Source organism: Terrapene carolina, unplaced genomic scaffold (genome assembly GCF_002925995.2).
Source record: "Terrapene carolina triunguis isolate 2854851 unplaced genomic scaffold, T_m_triunguis-2.0 Scaffold68, whole genome shotgun sequence".
Taxonomy (NCBI): Eukaryota; Metazoa; Chordata; order Testudines; family Emydidae; genus Terrapene; species Terrapene triunguis.
The window spans coordinates 25,387,902-25,407,552 of record NW_020664419.1 but is presented as its reverse complement, the minus strand read 5'-3'; the positions used below and the strand labels follow the sequence as shown (position 1 = coordinate 25,407,552).

The following is a 19,651-nucleotide window of genomic DNA, read 5'->3' as shown; positions in this document are numbered from 1 at the left end:
GGGGGTGGGTGTCTCTGCTGCTGCCTGATTGTGTACTTTTGGTTTTGAATGAGGTGTATGGTTGACCGCTCAGTTTGTAACTCTGGTGTTCATAACTCTGAGGTTCTACTGTACCGTGGATCGTGTTAGTTAAGGTTAAGTTAGATTTAGTTAGGACTTCCTGTGTGACACCCATTCCAAGGTTCAAGCACTGCCCATCATGGGCGGGGGGAGCAGCGATTCCTAATACTGACCCCCCACATGAGGTGCTTGCTGTGTTTAGGCAAGGGGCACACAAGGGAGCGGTGTTCTATCTGTAAGTTGTTCACCAAAAGAAACCAGATGGCCAGAGACTTGCATTTGAAGCAGCACCCCAAGCAGGCCATGAGGGCTGTTTTGGCACCAAGGCCCACATCTGGTTGGCAGACGCCTTTGGACTTGGTGAATGAGGTCACTCCGCAGTCCAGTGCTGCCATCTCCCCCAAGAGATGGAAGAACCACTCACCTGCTTCAGGGATGCTGAGGAGGAAGTCCCATAAAACTGACCAGAATCATCCCAGGGCTTGTCAAAGGCTTTCTGAAAGTCCAAGTACACTATATCTGCTGAATCTCCTTTGTCCACATGTTTGTTGACACCCTCACAGAATTCTAATAGATTGGTCAGGCATGATTTCTCTTAGAAAAGCCATGTTAACTCTTCCCCACCATATCAGGTTCAACTATGTGTCTGATAATTCTGTTATTGGCAACAGTTTCAACCAGTTTGCCTGATACTGAAGTTAGGCTTACCAGCCTGTAATTGCCACGATTGCCTCTTGAGCCTTTTTAAAATATAGGCATCACATTAGCTGTCCATGAGGCATCTTATACAGAGGTTGATTTAAGCAATGGATTATGTACCACAGTTAGTAGTTCTGGAATTTCATATTTGAATTCCTTCAGAATGCAGGTGAATACCATGCAGTCCTGGTGACTTATTACTGCTTAATTTATCAGTTTATTCCAAAACCACCTCAATCTGGGACAGTTACTCAGATTTGTCACCCAAAAAGAATAGCTCAGGTTTGGGACTCTCCCTCACATCCTCCGCAGTGTAGACTGATGCAAATAATTGATTTAACTTCTCCGCAACAGCCTTGTCTTCCTTGAGTGTTCCTTTAGCACGTCGATTGTCCAGTGGCCTCACTGATTGGCAGGCTTCCTGCTTCTGATGTACTTAAAAAAATGGCTGTGAGTTTTTGTGTCTTTCATTAGTTCCTCTTCAAATGCTTTTTTGGTCTGCCTAATTATACTTTTACACTTGTTACATCGTCAGTCATCATGTCTTGCACATAGCTTATTGAGGGTGCACCTGGTGGTGACTTCAGCATTTCACCCACCCATCCATGGGAGGTCAGTATTTTTGAATACCATGGTAGCAAGGTTCTTGAAAGTGAGAGAACCAGTTCCTTTGTGGGACCTTAATACAGTCCTAGCAACTCTGATAGGGCCTCCGTTTGAACTTTAACTTTTTCTCTTTTGTGTCAAAAAACTGCATTCCTGGTGGCAATAACATCTGCAGAGAGAGTGTATGAGCTGCAGGCTTTGATGGCAGACGCTCCTTACACATAGTTCTCCAAAGACAAAGTGACCTTGTGGCCACCCACCAAGTTTTTATCTAAAATGGCCTCCTAGTTTCATTTGAATCAGGTGATGTATTTACTGTGTTCTTTCCTAAGCCGTATTCAACCACAGAGGAGCAACATCTCCAAACGTTGGCTATCAGGCAATGTCTAGCTTTTACCTGGACAGGACTAAACCTTTTCCCACTTTGCCTCATCTGTTTGTGTCATATGCAGACCAAATGAAGAGACAGACAGTCTCTGCGCAAATGATCTCTAGATGGATAACTTCCTGTATCAAGACATTATACAGCGTAGCTCTGACCATGACCCCTCAAAGGGTGTGAACTCATTCTACGAGAGCGCAAGCTACTTTGATGGCATTTTTAAGTGACGTTCCAATATTGGACCTTTTCAGGGCTGCCACTTGATCATCTGTACATATGTTTACGAACCATTATGCCATTACCGCTGCATCCAGAGCAGATGCAAACTTTGGGAAGGCAGTCCTTCAATCCTTGTTTAAATAGACTGAGCCCCACCTGCAAGTACTGCTTGTGAGTCACCTACATTGAATACACAGCTGCATCTACTTGAAGAAGAAAAAAATAGTTACTTACCTGTGTTGTAACTGTTGTTCTTTGAGATGTGATGCAGAAATGCATTCCACAAACCACCCTCCATCCCCTCTACATTGGAGTCTATGTTCTTGAGGTTTGGTGCGAAGGAATGGAGAGGAGGGGCAGTGCCACCTCATATAGCCAGGGTAGGGTATATGGCCATGAGGTACAAGCGCCGCCCCTCCAGGTACTGCTAAGCAAAATTCTCTAGCTCCAGTGCACTGGGCGCCCGCACACCTATGTGGAATACACGTCTGCATCACATCTCCAACAACAACAGTTAAAATACAGGTAAATAACTGTTTTTTATTTAATTTCTCTCTCCAGACACATCTCTCTGTAACATAGTAGCACCCTGAGCTTTTTATTTAGCTTTAGTAGAGATGTCTTTAGATATTTTGTATACCTGAAGCAACTGGCAAAAATATGGAGCTACTGGTGATTTCATAAGGTACTGACTTAATAACAATAAAATGAGGCATCAACTGTAATAATGTCTGTAATACAACATTGTTTCTTGCCATGTTAGTAAGGTATTTATACTAATGAAATCTCGTGCAAATATTATGATACAATATTTTTATAGTTTTGTAACACACTTCTTTTATAAAAGGAGTTTGTTAACACATCATAGAAAAGAAGAAAAGACCCTGTTTAGAATAAGATGTTAATGAAGATCTGTTTCAGTGTTGAGCTGAGCCCTTCAGTTGAGACAAAAAAAAGTTATTTAACAGACAACATGATTCTCCATCTCTGTCGCTTTCTCTAGTTTTTATGGCCCCAATTCAAAACAGCAGCACGATTTTAGCATGGACTTAAATCCTAGTGACTTCAAAGTAAGTGCTTAAGTGCCCTTTCTGAGCTGAAGCCTATAAGGGCAGTTCTCGACTCTTGGCTATGGGACAAAACACATTTACAGTATTTTAATTTGTTTTTGGATTCCATAATTAGCAATGATATACATAAACACAGTAACACATTAGATTAAAATCAAACAAACAATAGAACTTAATTTTCATCAGATATAGAGAAATTATGCAAGAATAGTCCAAACCTATTTGTATTATGATTTTAGGACTTCATTTTTTATTGTAGGCAAAATCCATTGGTCACCATTATGAAGACTACAGTTACCAGATAATGTTTTCCGAGATACTACATTCTCTTTTCTGGATTTAGAACAGGAAATAATTGTGATAGCCATGATATCGCTATGTGGTAACTGTTGGCAAATGATATAATTATTATCGGGACAATTGCACTATCTATGGTAATTGATTGGTTGCTCACTATATAGAAGTATGGCCAAATTTAGCCTTGACATAAGCAGGAGCAACCCCCGTTGGCTTCAGTGTTCTATATCTCCTTCTATACAAGTAATGAATAAGGTCCATTTATAAAAACAAATTGCAGATGAAAAACCCATGGCAAATTGTATTGTTTTTCCCTCTAAGTCCTTGTGTTAAAAGATACAAAATGTTTTTTTTTTTATCTCTTGTCTCTTGATTTACAGTAATGCCTTCTCCCCAGCGTTTCAGTGGTGAGAGCATTATTGTCTGGAGTGACCTTGATATTACTATCTCTGTACCATGGTACATTGGACTCATGTTCAGGACCCGGAAAGTTAATGGCATGTTAATGCAAGCTAATGCAGGAACTTCATCCAAGATCAACATTCAGGTAAGTGTGTGGCATTCTTAATCTGGAACAGAATTCAGAAAATTTCCCCAAATATCAACTGACAGGGCTAAACTGAGTATGTATCTTCATGCATGTAGCTAAAAGTAACATATGTAACATCAGATACTGTAGATTTCATCACCTTGTTCCCCTTCGTCATTTTACAGTTCAAAAGCTTTGTATAACAAGATGTATTTCTATAAAATGCAAAAGCTTAGGAAGTATAAGTATACATTGACATAAACAGGAAGAACTCTATCTTACCTATCATGAAATACATGTAGTCAGAGCTAGTAGTCAACCAATGATGTCTGCTGTGTTCATCTGCCCATTGTATTTACTCTTTCCCTGAATAAGGCAGAAACCGGAAGTATCTGTTGAAATTGAATATAAACACTTTTAGTGCTAAATTCAGTTATTGAGAAAAGTGGCTTAGCCTCACTATGCCAGATGTGCTGAGTTCTGTCCTGACACAAAGATTTGACTTGTGTTTGTAACTCAGATTCCATATCATTTTTATTCTTCTTCTTCCTCATTTTTGTCTTTGTCATCTTCTTCTTCTCTTTCTTTGTAGGTTAGAAGCAGAATTCCCTAAATTGTGTTGGGAGGGGTTGCAACTGTACCACTTATGAGTTTTTCCCAGGTTACACAGCTCGTTACTCTAAGAAGCATTGTTTGCCTGCACTCATACTGGTGGTCCATCATGAGCTTCATTTAAGAATAATTCAGTATTTCAGCAATGAATAGAGATGATATTTGTTTCCTGCAGATCTTGAACAACTATGTGCAATTTGAAGTTTACAACGGCCTGAACCAGGTTGCTAGTTTGAAGATGACCCAGTCACGAGTCAGTGATGGTGAATGGCATCATTTGTTAATAGAGTTAAAGAGTGCTAAAGAGGGCAAAGACATCAAGTACCTGGCTGTTATGTCCTTGGACTATGGGATGTATCAGGTGAGATGCATCATAACTTGGCCTTTCTTTCATCATCACAGAGGGCCTTTAAAAAGAAGGGAATGGGGAAGGGATGGTAAACAAATACCATATACTGCTCCTACTGCAAGCAGTATATGGTCCAGATTCTTCAGTGACTTACACTTAGTGTAAACCCGTTGAAATCAGTGGAGTTTTATCTTTTGACCATGCTTGTAAAATCAAGATCAGATAAATAGCTCTTCATTTCGTTAGTAAATTTTTCTATTTTAGCCTACTGTCAATTGCTATCAAATTAGTGCATCTGTAAGGAAAGCAGTGCTCTCTGTTGGAAAGGATAATAGTGCGGTGACCCCCTTATCCACTGTCCTTTTCTTTCTTTAACAGAGCACTGTGCAGATTGGAAATCAACTTCCTGGACTAAAAATGAAAAGCATCATTGTGGGAGGTATCTCTGGAGATCAAGTCTCAGTGCAGCAGGGTTTTTATGGCTGTATGCAGGTAAGAATAAAATATGTAGTAGCTTGCATTTATGAGAAGATACCTGAAAGAAATAATTTATTATCCTTTTCTTCCTGAGTTTTGTTTTCTGCATAACTTTTAAATCCTTATAACATATCCAAGCACCAAAATATTAAACATTGCCCTTTTCTTCATGTAGGAATCCAGTCTCTTTTGACCTCAAGAAATTTCTTCTTTCCCTTCTTGGTTTAAATCAAAGTCCAACACTTTAAAAAAAAAAAAAAGCTGGCACCTGACTAAGCAGATCACATGTATAGATTAAAGAAGTTAGTGAGATGCATTGTTCGGGGTATGTACCACTGTATCCTAAAGGAAGAATCTCTTTAGTTGACGTTACTGTTTTTCTGTGCTCAGGGAGTAAGAATGGGGGAGACTTCTACAAACGTAGCTACGTTGAACATGAAACAGGCAATCAAGATCAATATAAAGGAAGGCTGCGAAGTAGACAACCCTTGTGATTCCAGTCCATGTCCCCAACACAGCTACTGCATTGATGACTGGGACAGCTACTCCTGTGTCTGTGACCCAGGTAAAGGAGTTTGCATGATCATTGGGCATAATAGTTCGAGCACTGGAATTGTATCTGGTTTTAGTTATGTTGCAAAGGGCTTTGATATTATTTGGGATTTTTTAAGTTCATCTTCTCTGTGTTCTCATATCTCACACACAAACTTTTCTAGTGTTAGATTTATGTTTTACACCCCAAGGCCCCTAAGGGACATTTTGAAACTTTTCTTTTGTCAGTCTTCATTTTGAGGTGTGTGCCTGCATAAGTTCAGTCACCTCCTGAACTTGCAGAAAGAGAATATAGAGCTATTTGTAATGCATGACCTGAGCAAACGATCAGAAGCTATTGATCCAAGAGCACCCAAGGTGTTTTTGCAAACTGTTGTAAAGTATAGCTTGTTACCTTTTTACTGCGAGGGGAAAAAAAGGTATCTTTCTTGACAGTATCTCTGGGGAAATCTACTGATTATCCACGATGTGTTATTAGTCTATAAGCTTAAAATAGATGGTCTTTCTAAGACATGCACATCGTAAATTACAGTGGATGCTGTAATCTTATAACCTTGTCTCCCCAGGGTACTTTGGGAGAGACTGTGTTGATGTGTGTAACCTGAACCCATGTGAGCATGTCTCCACCTGTGTCCGTAAACCTAGCTCATCCCATGGGTACACCTGTGAATGTGGACAAAGCTATTATGGGCAGTACTGTGAGAGCAAGTAAGAGAATTATTTTTACTGTTCAATCTTGATCTTTCCCAGTTCCCCTATTCCTTCCATGAGTATAAGGCAATGGCCCCCCTTTTTTGTTTCAACAAAAATTCCCCTTGTCATTTGAGAGCTGATAACAATAAAGGTTGGCAGATCCCTTGTCCTGCAGAGCTGCTAAGCACAGCAAGAGTTCAGCTCTGTTCCTGTAGAACTTAAGAGTTCTACAGAACAGGGGCTCCTTGGTATCCTACCCCTTCCCTCTGGTAAGGAGCCAGCTGGCCATGGAGAGGCAAACAGCAACCTAGCACTTTCTCATCTATTGTCCCATTTGAGTGCAATATGGGTAATTCATAAAGTCCATGGAAAATGGAAAGTCTCATGTAATGTACTGTGTTTGTCCCCTTTTGTGTGTCACTTAGGAGTGTTTTCATCTGCTGCATCAGTCCTCTTGGAAACTGCAACCCAGACCCTCTCTGTTGTTGCATTGTACAGCTACACATATTGGTTGCAGTGTTTCCAAAACCAGCCACATTGTCTGGACCAGAAAGGCAGATATTCCAATTGGCATCACTTATTCCTGTAATAATCCTTTAGCACTCATCATTTACATTTTACTCATAAAAATACATAAGAATACTAGCCCTGCAATTACACAACCTGCTCTCTGCAATGCACTGAAAGCAGCCTGTCTTGCCATAAATAAGCAGCAGGGAGAAGATGCACAGAATCAGGAGTGTTGTCTATCAGAGACTGAAGAGAGAGGAGCTGGACTCAATGCCAGTTTGAGAAATGATCCTGCAGAACAAAAGCTGTTTCTATTTTTTATTGTATGTGGCTGAATTGTGGCAACGGCACTAGGGCAAATTATATTCTCAGTAATGTAACTGTGAGCAAATTTTGGCCCAATGCCTTTTTTCCCCTCAGAAGTGAACTTAAAAGAGCCTCCTTTCTATTTTGTTTTATTCTGTAGAATTGACTTGCCTTGTCCCAGAGGCTGGTGGGGAAATCCCATTTGTGGTCCATGTAATTGTGAGATCAGTAAAGGATTTGATCCTGACTGCAATAAGACTAATGGAGAGTGTCAGTGTAAGGTAAGCAAAAGAATTTCTGTTTAGTGGAAATATTCAAGTTAAAACATAATTAGTTGGATAACTGCAATGTAAAATATATATTCCTGTACAATTGTGTTTTGTATCATATAGAACATAATTATTTTGCATAGGGAATCATATATTTTTCTGATATTAGTCCTTCATTTTAGCCATATAATGCAGCTCTTCTTTCCTTATTTTCATTACTAACTATATTATTGCAAGCAAAGGAGAGAATAAGGAGCCAGATTCTGATCCTCTGTTTTATAATGGTCTTCATAAGATCAGAATATGACCCCACTCTCAAAGAGACAGGTTGGGTGAGGTAATATATTTTATTGGACCAACTTCTGTTGGTGAAAGAGACAAACTTTCGAGCTTACACAGTGCTATTCTTTGGGTCTGGTCTGGTCTGGTCTGGTCTGGCCTAGATCTGAAGAAGAGCTCTGTGTAAACTTGAAAGCTTTTCTTTCTGTTTGGTTTTTCATCCGGTTACGCACCCACTTTGTTGTACTTTCATCCAGATCATGTTTCCCAAGTTTGCTTGTGAGAATGTCACATCTGACTGCATCAAAAGCCTTACTGAAATCATGTATATGTAAGAGCAAAGTTTGACCTTAAGATCAGGAGACAGACAGGTGGCCCTCCACTCTACCCCTCTGTGCTGAACGTAAACTCAGCAGAGCTGGGGATCAGGCCCTACATGATTACGTGATAGAAAATTCAACATTAACAGTAATGATGTAAATTGGCCAGGCTTTGAGTCACCAGTATGTGAGTGTAAAAGTGAAGCAGTGTATTTTCTGCCCGCTGGATATTCTGTGGGTATGCGAGTGAGAGTAACTTTCATACCATAAGGCAGAAGGAGGGTGTCAGAAGGAGGGTGGAGCTGAAGAAACAACTAACTGACTTATGTAAGATGAAGCAAGATCATCTTTTGGCATGTAAGTTACACTCATTTTTGCAAACCATACCCAGATGCTGCAAGTACTCTGCATGCAGACCTCCCATGGACTTCACTGGGAGCTCTCCCCATATAGAGCTTTCATGTTCAGGATCCCGTGGCGTTTTGCCATATAGTGACCTACTATTTACACAGTTAGTTGTACCTTATAAATTATTAGTATTCCTGCTTCTTTAAGAGGTTGATGGCCAATATCATTTTTTTCAATTAGGCTTAAATGAAGAGAAAAGTATAATAGAACGAAGGCAAAGGCACTCCTGGATATTAGAAGGAAACACGTATGATGTTAAGCAATGTCATCAGCTATATCTGTTACAATAGAGACAAAAGTTAACAAACTATTTCCCATACTTATTAGCAGTGATAATAATAGTATAATTCTTCTTCAAGTGCATGTCTGTATGGGTGCTCCACCACAGGACGTGTGAGCACTTGTGCACTCTCGACCAGAGACTGTAAAGCAGCATCTATGGGCCTGCACCTCTGCAGAACAGCTTCCCATGATCCCATATGAAGGCATATAGGAAGGGACAGACCCGCCACCATTCGGTTCCTTTTCACCCGCCTGTTGCTCAAGAGGGAGCACTTGGTGTCTGCTGTTCTACAGCTTCCCACCTTTTCTCACTATGAATTTTTCTTTGTCACTTTATTTAGTTATTTACTTATTTTGTTATTTTTATTTTATTTTAATTTCATCAAAGTTGTGCTTTCAAAAGGACGTCCTCCCCCTCCAGGACTTTTGATTTAGTGCTTTATCACATCAGGTTATGCTGAAGACCCTGGGGTTTAAGCCCTGACAGACCTGCCACAGGTGTTTTCCTTGTAGCAATGGGCACTCCCGGAGACACCCACATCCCATCAAATTACAAGATTTGCTCGGGGTTTAAAGGCAGGTCTAGAGAAGGCAGAGAGGCTACACCCTCCCTGTACATCGGCCTCAGCATCTCAGGACACTTTGGTGACTGCTGGAACCTCAGCAGCAGTCCCAGAGACTAAGACTTCTGAGAAAAGAAGCCTCTTTCCCTTACCAGGGAGACAAAGAGGGGTAGGTCACCCCATAAATCTCACTCCTGGGAGACCTTGCATCCCTTAAGGGATACCGCCGAGGCTCCAACTGAAATTGGTATAGAGGCATCAGTAGCACGTAAGAAGTCACGTGGAGAAGTCTTCCACGTACAGAGGGCTCCTCCCTCAGTACCATCTGACACCTCTTGGCACACGATATACATAGGGTTTCTCCCCATGCTCTGGTACCATCATCTTCCTACAGCTCCAAGGTCAGAGAAGGTGCTCTGTTGTTCTTTCCAATACCACATGCAGCAACTCCTCCTTGCCACCGACCCATGTTTCTGGCTCCAGCATGGAACTCAGACTGACCATAAGCTATCACAGCCCTCCACCACCCTCCGGATTATTTTCCCTGGACGACCTTCTGGTTTCAGACAAACCAGAGTCTTCCCTATTAAGGAGCTCTACTATAGCCCCCATCCCCAGTACCGCTCCATCAGCTTCAACATGTATCTTGGTCAGACTTCCAACCATGGCTACTGGCACTAATGCCTGAGCTCCCCCCTTAGCCCAGGGTGGGAGACTTCAGTCTCTGAGATCTTGGTAAAGGCCCTATCTCAGTACTGTACTATCATATTCCCCTGAGTTCCTTCGCTGAAAAAGACCTTCTGGAGCATGCCAGGTGCCCTGGACCTTGGGGATATGAATACCCTTGGGGGCATTTCCTCTATCCCCCTCCTCCTCAGTCATCTTACTGGACCCCCTGGAGACACTTGGGTAAATAGTTTTACAGGATACCAGTTAGAAAGAAACCCCAAAATCTACCAGAACTGCATCACTCATAGGCACCATATGCCCCTTAGGTACTGGGAGAGGCACAAGAGGAGCAAGAACTACATATTGAGAGAAGCTCACCCTCATCAGCCAAGTCCTCCTCCTCCCTGGATGAGGTTATAATGCCGCCACTACCCTCGTATGCTGATGACTTTACGGCCTTCCAAGGTCTAGTGAAATGTGTGGTGGAATCCCTCCAGATCCCACTCGAAGAGGCCTGTACATTCTTTATGGCAAACACCTGCCACCATTCCTCCCATCTGTAGGTAGACAGATAATAAATATATTCCAGTCCATAGAATGGAATACTTCTCCCATCCTGACCCTAATTCTCTGGTGGTAAACGCGTTTCCTACATTTCATAATAGGCTCAGATAATTGCCAGTGCCGAGTTCTCCCCTTCAGGTTCTCCACAGACCCAAGGGTCTTTACCAAGATCCTCTCAGCAGTAGCGGACTCCTTATGTCCGTGGGCTTTGCAGTATTTCCATATGTGGACGATTGGCTCCTCAAGGGTCAGTCGGCTCTAGAGGTTCAACCAGCAACCCTCAAGGCACTAGCCCTATACCAGTTCCTGGGTCTCTCTATCAATTGGAAGAGGTCTGCACTGACTCTAGTCCAGAGGAAAGATTTCATTGAAGCCTCTCTGGGTTCCCTAAGTGTGAGAGCCTACCTGCCCAAGGAGAGGCTGGACTATGTCCAATCTAATCACAGCAATACAATATAGCCCACAAACAACTACAAGGACCTGCTTAAAACTCTTGGGCCACATGACTCCTCGGTTGTCACACCTCAGGTGCTTTCAGACGTGGCTGAGGACTGTGTACACCCTAAACAGGCACAGTCTCTCCAAACACCTAATAGCACCTCTGAAAGTTCTAGACTCTCTCCCGTGGCAGAAGGACCCACTGAAAGTCTGCAGGGGAACCCCGTTCTCACACCCTCCATCCTCAAAAACCCTCACGATGGACACCTGGAGGGCCCACCTCCAGGGGGCCACAACTCAGGGCAAGTGGTCCACACAAGAGATAACACTTCACATCAACTTTCTAGAACTGAGAGCAGTCCACTGGGTGTATCAGCACTTCTTTCACAACGTACAGGGCCACTCCATCAGGATAATGCTGGATAACAGGGCACCAATGTATTATGAGCCAACAAGGTGGAGCAAGATCCCAGTCCTTATGCATAGAATCGCTAAAACTGAGGAACTGGTACATTTCACATCAGATAGAAATCTTGGCGGTTTATCTACCAGGTCTCCAGAATACAACTTCAGAATCCCTAAGCAAGAACTTCCATCAGAACCATGAATGGGAGCTCAATGGTTCTGTCTTCCACAGCATCTGCCAAACCAGTACGAAATGTTGCCTTTTCTGCACCAAGGAAGGATGTGGCCACAATTCATTGGGAGGTGGTCTAATAACACTGTGGCCCTGCACCCTGCGATATGCTTTCCCACCTCTACCTCTAATTCTCAAGACCTTGCTCAAACTGAGACAGGAAAAAAGCCAATGTTACCCTCATAGCGCTGTCATGGCCGAGACGGGTGCGGTTCTCGAATCTCCATCACCTCACAATGGCAATGCCTCTCCACCTTCCTCTCCAGGAGGATCTCTTGTCACAGAAGTTGGGCACCTTGAACCATCCCAACTTCTCATCTTCGAATCTGAAGGCATTGCTCCTATATTGTTCTCTAGCATGGAGCTTACTTGTTCACATAACGTCCAGTCAGTATGCCTATCTAGCAGGAAACCTACTACTCACAAAACTTACCTCCAGAAGTGGAAACGTTTCTATTCCAAGTGTTCTCTTCACTCGTCTCAAGCATCAGAAATTCCATTCTCCGAGATTCTAGACTGCCTGTTGGACTTAAAGACTCAGGGTCTGTCAGTGAGCTCAGTCAGAATACACCTGGCAGCTATCCCAGCCTTCCAGTCACCCATTGGGGGCTTCTCAGTTTTTTCCCATTCTATCACAACCAGATTCCTCAACAGCTGATACACAACTTGTTTCCCTCTTTACGAAACCCTGCTCCTCCATGGGACCTTAATTTTGTTCTTTGTGCCTTAAGGAATGCCCCCACCCTCCCTTTGAACCAATGGCTACCTGTTCTCTCCTCCACCTCTCCCTCAAGCCCTCATTCCTTATAGCCGTCGCTTCAGCTAGATGAATGGGAGAACTTAGTGTGCCCATGGCAGACCCACCATTCACTACCTCCTACAGAGACATGGTCACACTAATTCCTCAGCCTCGCTTCCTCCCTATGGTCTCTTTGGAATACCTTGTTAATCAGGAAGTCCATCTACCAGTGTTCTATCCAAAGCCTCCTGCTTCCAGAGAGGAATCTAGCCTACACACACTAGATACCAGAAGGGCTCTCGCCTTCTACTTAGACAGGACCAAGACGTTTAGGATCTCTTCCAGACTCTTTGTATCCTTTGCTGAAAGAGTGATGGGACAGCCATTTCCCCACAAAGACTGTCGAAGTGGCTCTCGATTGCATCTTAACGTGCTAGGAGACTGCTGGAATACAATCCCCTCACAGAGTGACAGCACATTCCACTAGGGCTCAGTCCTTACCTATAGCCCTCCTGAAAGATGTTGCATAGCAGAAATCTGCAGATCTGCGCTCATATTCGCAAAGCAGTATGCCATTTTATCTGCTCCCAGGGCTGATGCTACCTTTGGTGATGCGGTGTTTCGAACTGTCTTGGATTTGCCTCATCAGCGCCCACCTGTATGTTGATTTACTGGTTGGGAGCCTCCCATGCTGGGGCACTCACAGGGCCATATACATGAAGAAGAAGGAGCGGATACTTGTACAGTAACTTGAGTTCTTCAAGATGTTCTTTCCCCTTTAGGTGCTCCACCTCCCGCCCTCCTTCCCCTCTGCTGCAGAGTCTCTGGCTACACAGTTGAGAAGGAACTGAGTGGTGACAGGTCCGCGCCTCCCTCCTATGCCCTCCTGTGGGAGCATGAGGAACTGCTCTGTATAGGTGCAGGCCCACAGACCCTGCTTTACAGTCTCTGGCTAAGGGTGCACAGATACATGAACATCCTATAGTGCAGCACCCATAGGGGAAAAACATCTCAAAGAACTCAAGTTACTGTGTAAATAAGTAACCTCTTCATCTGTGCACTTTTAAAGCCCCCAACATCATAGTGTCTGAGCACTCATTAATTCTTCTTTTCAGACTCACAAGCCATCCAGGAAGAACTTAAAAAATATAATTAATAAAGGGTTATAAGAAATATGGCAGAATTAAAATACTGTGTGTCTATCTCTTTATTTTTCCAGACAAACTACTACAGGCCACAAAGCAGTGACACCTGTTATCCATGTGACTGCTTCCCTTCTGGTTCTCATACTCGCTCCTGTGACATGGAGACAGGACAGTGTCCTTGTAAACCTGGGGTGATTGGGCGACAGTGCAACCGTTGCGACAACCCTTTTGCTGAAGTTACCATTCAGGGCTGTGAAGGTACCATACATTTCAGCCATCAACTGCTTCTAACATTTTTTTAAAATGTTATTACTTTAAATGTTATTAAGTGTTATTACTTAAAGAAATAGAAGAGAATTAATTGAGACTAATATTTTATCTAATTTATTCCAAATGAGGAAAGTGCTAGTTAAGAAAAAAGCAAAACCTTCTTGTCCTGTTATTTCTGAGACATAGATTCATGAATCAGTCTGATAGCATCATAATAACCTCAAATTGTGATGCTGTGCAAGAAGTCCCTAACACCTCCTGCTCCCTATGCCTGTTAAGATCGGTTATGTGAAGGAGTCTGTGTAGGAGGAGATGATGGCACCATTCTTAGGGTGCCCTCTGCTGGCCACCCATGAAGCCACATTGACAATGGTTTCAAACGATTTGTATATTTTACCTTCCCACTCAGGCGGTTGGTTCTTGGTCTCATAACTGTGTCAGGGTAAAGTGAAGTGGAAATTCATGCCCAGAAAAGTACCTAAAGATAGAGTGTGTATGGTGTGACATCCAGAGTCCCAAATTAATAATGACCCTTCCTTGGCATATATGTCTTTGATTGCACAATTGAATAGCGCTCAGGTTAAAGGTTGGAGAACACTGGTTTTCAAAAGAGAACAACTATAAATGGTTCCCTATGGAAGCTGTTGGAGATTCCCAGTAAGGTTCTAAGTGCAGGGAAAGCCTTTCTTACTATTAGTTCCCTAACTTTACATTGCTAGAAAAATTGCATTATTTCTTTTTCCTGTCACAGTGATTTACAATGGGTGTCCCAAAGCATTTGAAGCTGGCATTTGGTGGCCACAGACTAAGTTTGGACAGCCAGCTGCTGTGCCATGTCCCAAGGGATCAGTGGGTAAGTTGCCTGGGTAGAACATTAACATTTTTATCTGAAGCTGTGGTTTGGGAAAAAATTAGAGTGAAAAAACGTGTATACATAGAGAAGAATTTATTTTAAAAGTCTAGAGATTACAGTGTAGCTTGTGGTTGTCACAAGCTGAAGGATTTATCTGGGTATAACTTCCATATCAAGAATGAATTAAAGCACATTCAGGTTAACAAATGAAAGGCAGAACATTAAAAATGCAGTAGATAAATAAACAAGTGAATGTAATATGGAAAAAAGTCTAAAACGATATCTGTAAATGAGCACAGTCAAATGTTTCACTTTCCATTCACTCTATAAAGTAATTATTATGTTTTGTTTTCAGCGCATAATGGATTACACATGACCTTTAGTGATATAACTCATGTAGACAGGGATAAAATGTGGAGTACAATTTATATGGTATTTGCTTTACTAAATTTCTGCTAATAGAACTTCAGAGGTACAGTGTAGCTAAAATTTTCCATCAAGCACTTTACTTTTATGCAGCATTTTAGATTCCTGATGACTGCATTTTATCAAGAATGTAAGCATGACTTCTCCTTCTGTATGAGTAGCAGCAGCTGCAGGTTTGGGCTGCCTTAGTGTTTCTAAATAAAACATAGATTATAATGGACACATCTGTGCTTCCACAATTTTGTTATGACTATTATCCTTTATATCTAATGGGATGGATCACATGTGACAAAAGTGTATGTGTGTGGGATGAAGGAGACAAGTGAATAACAATCTAATATGAAAATTAGACAATATTCTAGTGCACCTTTCCAAGCAAGTTTCTGTTATTGAAATTCATTGTATATTTGGAGAATGAGCTTTTTTCTTAAATAAGTATTATTGATGAAGAGAATAGAGAAAAAGAAAGGATCTTGGACAGCAAACAGTAGCAGCTGTTAATATGAGTGTTTCACTGAACATGTTTGTCTGGTAGACTACAACAATGGACTAAAATAAGATTATTTTCACATAGCTTGTGGAGAATTTTTTTTGTGGGAAATGAAATCTTTGTAACTACTTATCTCATTTCTACACTTGCCAACTCTTATCTGTTGTTATCATTGTCCAAGTGGAATGAACTGTAAATGATTATATAACTTTTAAAAGTAGCACCATGGAGTATCAGCATTGACTCCATATGTTTGAGGAATATTGGTTGCCCTTGAGTCTCCAGTTCTGAGAACTTCCCGGGGGATGGGGGAGGGTAAATTTATTTTTTTAACTAACTTTATTTAAATTTTCAACTAATATAAATTTTTTGCATAAAATACATTTTCATCAATGATATTTGCACTCCTCTTCTGATTGTTTGTGTGTGTATTCTAGCAAATGAGAGAACAGGCAGAGATGTCTGTGGAAATAGCAAATTTTAAGTGACCATTCCAGAACATCGGCAGAAAGCAAATTTTGTACTTGCAAATGTGGATATTTGAACTGGAAACCTGAACCTAGATCACAGCCAGTCAGGGAACAGAAACAATATCATGAGATTTTGTATCCAATCAGAGATAACAAACATAGCTAAAATTTTGAAAAATGAATACCCGTAATCAGCTGTTCACAAGGAATCTACAAACCAAGAAGCATCTGTAGAAATTAGTTGGCAAATAATTTCAAATAATGAATAAAGTAGAAAGCTGCTTGCAAACAAGTCCAAATGAAAAAAAGAATTTACACTTGTTGCTAAAGTGTTCACTATGAAAATGTGCTTACCTGTAACATTTACAGTGCTCACATGTTGTGAAGCGCAGCTAGCATTTATCCAAGAGACCCACCTGAATGAACTCTCACCTATGTAGGATAGATGTTTCTCTCATCTTTGGTGTTTAGGAATTGCACGATCTTTCTTGGATTCACAGTTGCTTAATTCATCAGAGGATGCTTTGGCAACTAGCATGAGACAGGTTTAGACAGCTATCTGGAGGCTAACATAGACCATTGCTGGGGAAATCTATTCATGAACAACAACAAACTGTAACTTTCCTGAGGCTGAGGAATGCTAGTTTGCAAGGTGAAATACATGCTTTTCTTTAAGAGATTTGAAAGTAAAAAGCTAATTTTCTAACAAATTCTATATTGATTTGTGCAGAACTATTGTGGGCCTTGTTAATCCTTTGTTTTGTTTTCTTCAGGAAACGCAGTTCGGCACTGTAATAGTGAGAAAGGCTGGCTCCCTCCTGAGCTTTTTAACTGTACCACCGTTAGCTTTGTGGATCTTAAAATCATGGTAGGAAATGTTTCCTTATTCCTAGCAGCCCAGAGTCTTATTGACCTGTCCAATACACAGTAGCGTCTAAACATTATGGACATACTTTGAACATGAAGAAATGAATAGACATATAGCTTCCCAAATGCAGTGACGGCTACTAGGACTGTATTCGTATTTGCTTACATCAGTGTCCAAATACGGAGACATTCATTGTGGCCCCCAGTCACACTTCATTAATACATCGACTTCAGTGGAAGAACACTGACTTACAACAACTGAATATCTGGCCCAACATTTTCCTGGGGATTTATTAGAATTTCCCATGAGTTTTAGTAATTGTTTGTTGGTAAAGGCCCTTGGAGATGTGTCATCCTGTTTTTAAATGCTCATCTTTGGCAAATTTTGTCTTGCATGCTGGAAAACCCACATGATGTTAATGTACACACTAAATAAAATCCCCAACCCCTGTTATCTTCTCTAGTTCCTGCTTCTAATGCTCATCATCTCAGACAATCCCAGTCTCCAACTGGACACCACCAGGCTCCATCTGCCAGCCGTGTAAACTTTCAGACCCTGCATTTCCCTTTAGAACCTTTGCCCTTCTCTGACAGTCATGCAATGTCCTCTCCCCTTCTTTCCCAGTAGTATCTCTGTTTGGATCAGATGATTCCTCTGTCCCATAAATCTCTAGATGATGGAAAGCAACAGTGTCTTTGTTACTGGAATGACTGAACTAAGACTGTTGCTAAATTGTTTTCCCTTATTTTTTCTCCTTTCCACTTCAGAATGAAAAACTACATCTCAATGAGACCAAACTGGATGGAGACAAGTCCATACAGATTGCTAAAGTGCTGCAGAATGCCATCAAGTACACCAACTCCTTGTATGGGAATGATCTGAGGACAGCATACCTGCTCATGATCAGGGTCCTGCAGTATGAGAGCCAGCAGCAAGGGTTTGACCTAGCTGCGACAAGAGATGCAGAATTCAATGAAGTAAGAGAGATATTATGTGCTCATAGGTTCTCATTGATATGTTCATTTAGAAATTCATGAGTTCACCTCAGACCCAGACGGAGTGAATGTGCCAATGAGTTATTTAATCTGTTTTACAAATTATTGCTTCTTCTGAATAGTTTGAAATGAAATTTGACTATGTAGGGAGTGAGACTATAGGTAAAGGTCATGATAGTACCATCCAAAAAGCAGAATTCTCAAAACTAGAAAGTAATTGAGGGAAAGTGCTAATATTGAGTAAAATAGCTTTGTTTATCACATTCTGCTGTTCAATGGAAAACCAGCCAGATATTACCAAACTTTCATTTCAATATAGTACATAAAATGCACAAAGGTGAATTAACTCTGAAGGTGGGTTATCCTGTTGTCCTCACATTGGATTTAAAAATCCTTTTAGAGGAGTGTGAAAAATGAATACATATACATCTGTAGCATACCTTGACTATAATTTCCAGTGTAGCTATTCCCTTACAGAAAATGCATACACAATCAGAATCCTTTATTTATGCATTTCTAATACAAACAAAATTATAACTGGCCTATTACTGGCTCTGGAGTTTTATATTTTGTTTTCATTAGAACTGAAGTAGCATTTTGACCAAAGCTCCCCTGCAGAATTCTTTAAAAACTTTTCTGACAATTTTGTATTCTGTAGTCATACTCCTTTCCCTGGTTTTCTATCCACAGAAGAGCACTGGTAGGCTGTTTGTGCTAGTGTTAATTTGCAGACAAATATCTGTTGATGATGGTGTATCAAGGTCTAAAAAAATCCTATAAAAATAGAGAGTTCATTGCAGTTTAGGAACAAAGTGGTTTCCTCGCTGATGTAGAAAATTTCTCAGTATCTCAGGTTATTCAGTTAACAAATAGTAAAAAAGACTTTTGAAACAGTTGACTTTTTAGATTCTCCAGGTTTTAAGAGATTCTTTTTTTCTTCCTTAAAGCAAACACTGTGCCAACAAACTTGTAGCTTCAGGCACTGGATTTGGATGAATTTCACACCCAAGCCTTGAGATGGAAATGCATAAGAACTTAGTGGGTTTTGTTAAATAAAAGTGTGAACAGAAAGGAAGAGAAATAATCTACTTGTGAAATTTTGACTTCCATTTATTTAAAATATTTTCATGTACATAGCACTAAAATACCCACCATAATATTCAGTAGCTACCTAAGTATTTTTAGGGGAGATCAAGAATTAAAATAAGTATGTTTTGGACATCTAATGCGTCTTTAACGAGGAGACCCCACATGGAGAAGATGATATGGTTTAGGCTGAGAGACGGTAAGGAAAGGCAGAAGAAGTTTGCTGGTCATTGTTGAGTGAAGACTGTAAAACGCAGCAGAGTGGGTAATGCAAATAGCAGTCATGAAAATTGGGGAGTTCTATTACAAGATGTAGCAGTTTGACACTCACCAGTGCGGCGCCTCCTGCTGGTCGTCCGGGAAGTAGCTCTTTTCCAGCCCTCAGAGCGCCTCCTGCTGGCCGGTGTTGCTCCTGCCTCAGACCCCCGTGTCCCTCCTGGACCCCGGTGCCCTTTACCTCAGGGTTCTGCCCAGGGCTGGCTCCAGCATTTCTGCCGCCCCAAGCAAAAAAAAAAAAAA

The 19,651-nt window shown here is 41.3% G+C and overlaps 1 protein-coding gene across 1 annotated transcript in view; it reads left to right on the top strand.

Annotated features, from left to right (window-relative positions):
* Window positions 1-19,651, top strand: part of CELSR1 (cadherin EGF LAG seven-pass G-type receptor 1) — a 273,393-nt gene that overhangs the window by 209,781 nt on the left and 43,961 nt on the right. Inside the window, exons 9-18 of the mRNA XM_026648694.1 lie at window positions 3,714-3,880; window positions 4,650-4,835; window positions 5,202-5,315; window positions 5,691-5,865; window positions 6,419-6,560; window positions 7,522-7,642; window positions 13,749-13,932; window positions 14,696-14,797; window positions 16,957-17,051; window positions 17,819-18,028. Coding sequence (XP_026504479.1) covers window positions 3,714-3,880; window positions 4,650-4,835; window positions 5,202-5,315; window positions 5,691-5,865; window positions 6,419-6,560; window positions 7,522-7,642; window positions 13,749-13,932; window positions 14,696-14,797; window positions 16,957-17,051; window positions 17,819-18,028 — 1,496 coding nt within the window. The remainder of the gene's footprint in view (window positions 1-3,713; window positions 3,881-4,649; window positions 4,836-5,201; window positions 5,316-5,690; window positions 5,866-6,418; window positions 6,561-7,521; window positions 7,643-13,748; window positions 13,933-14,695; window positions 14,798-16,956; window positions 17,052-17,818; window positions 18,029-19,651) is intronic.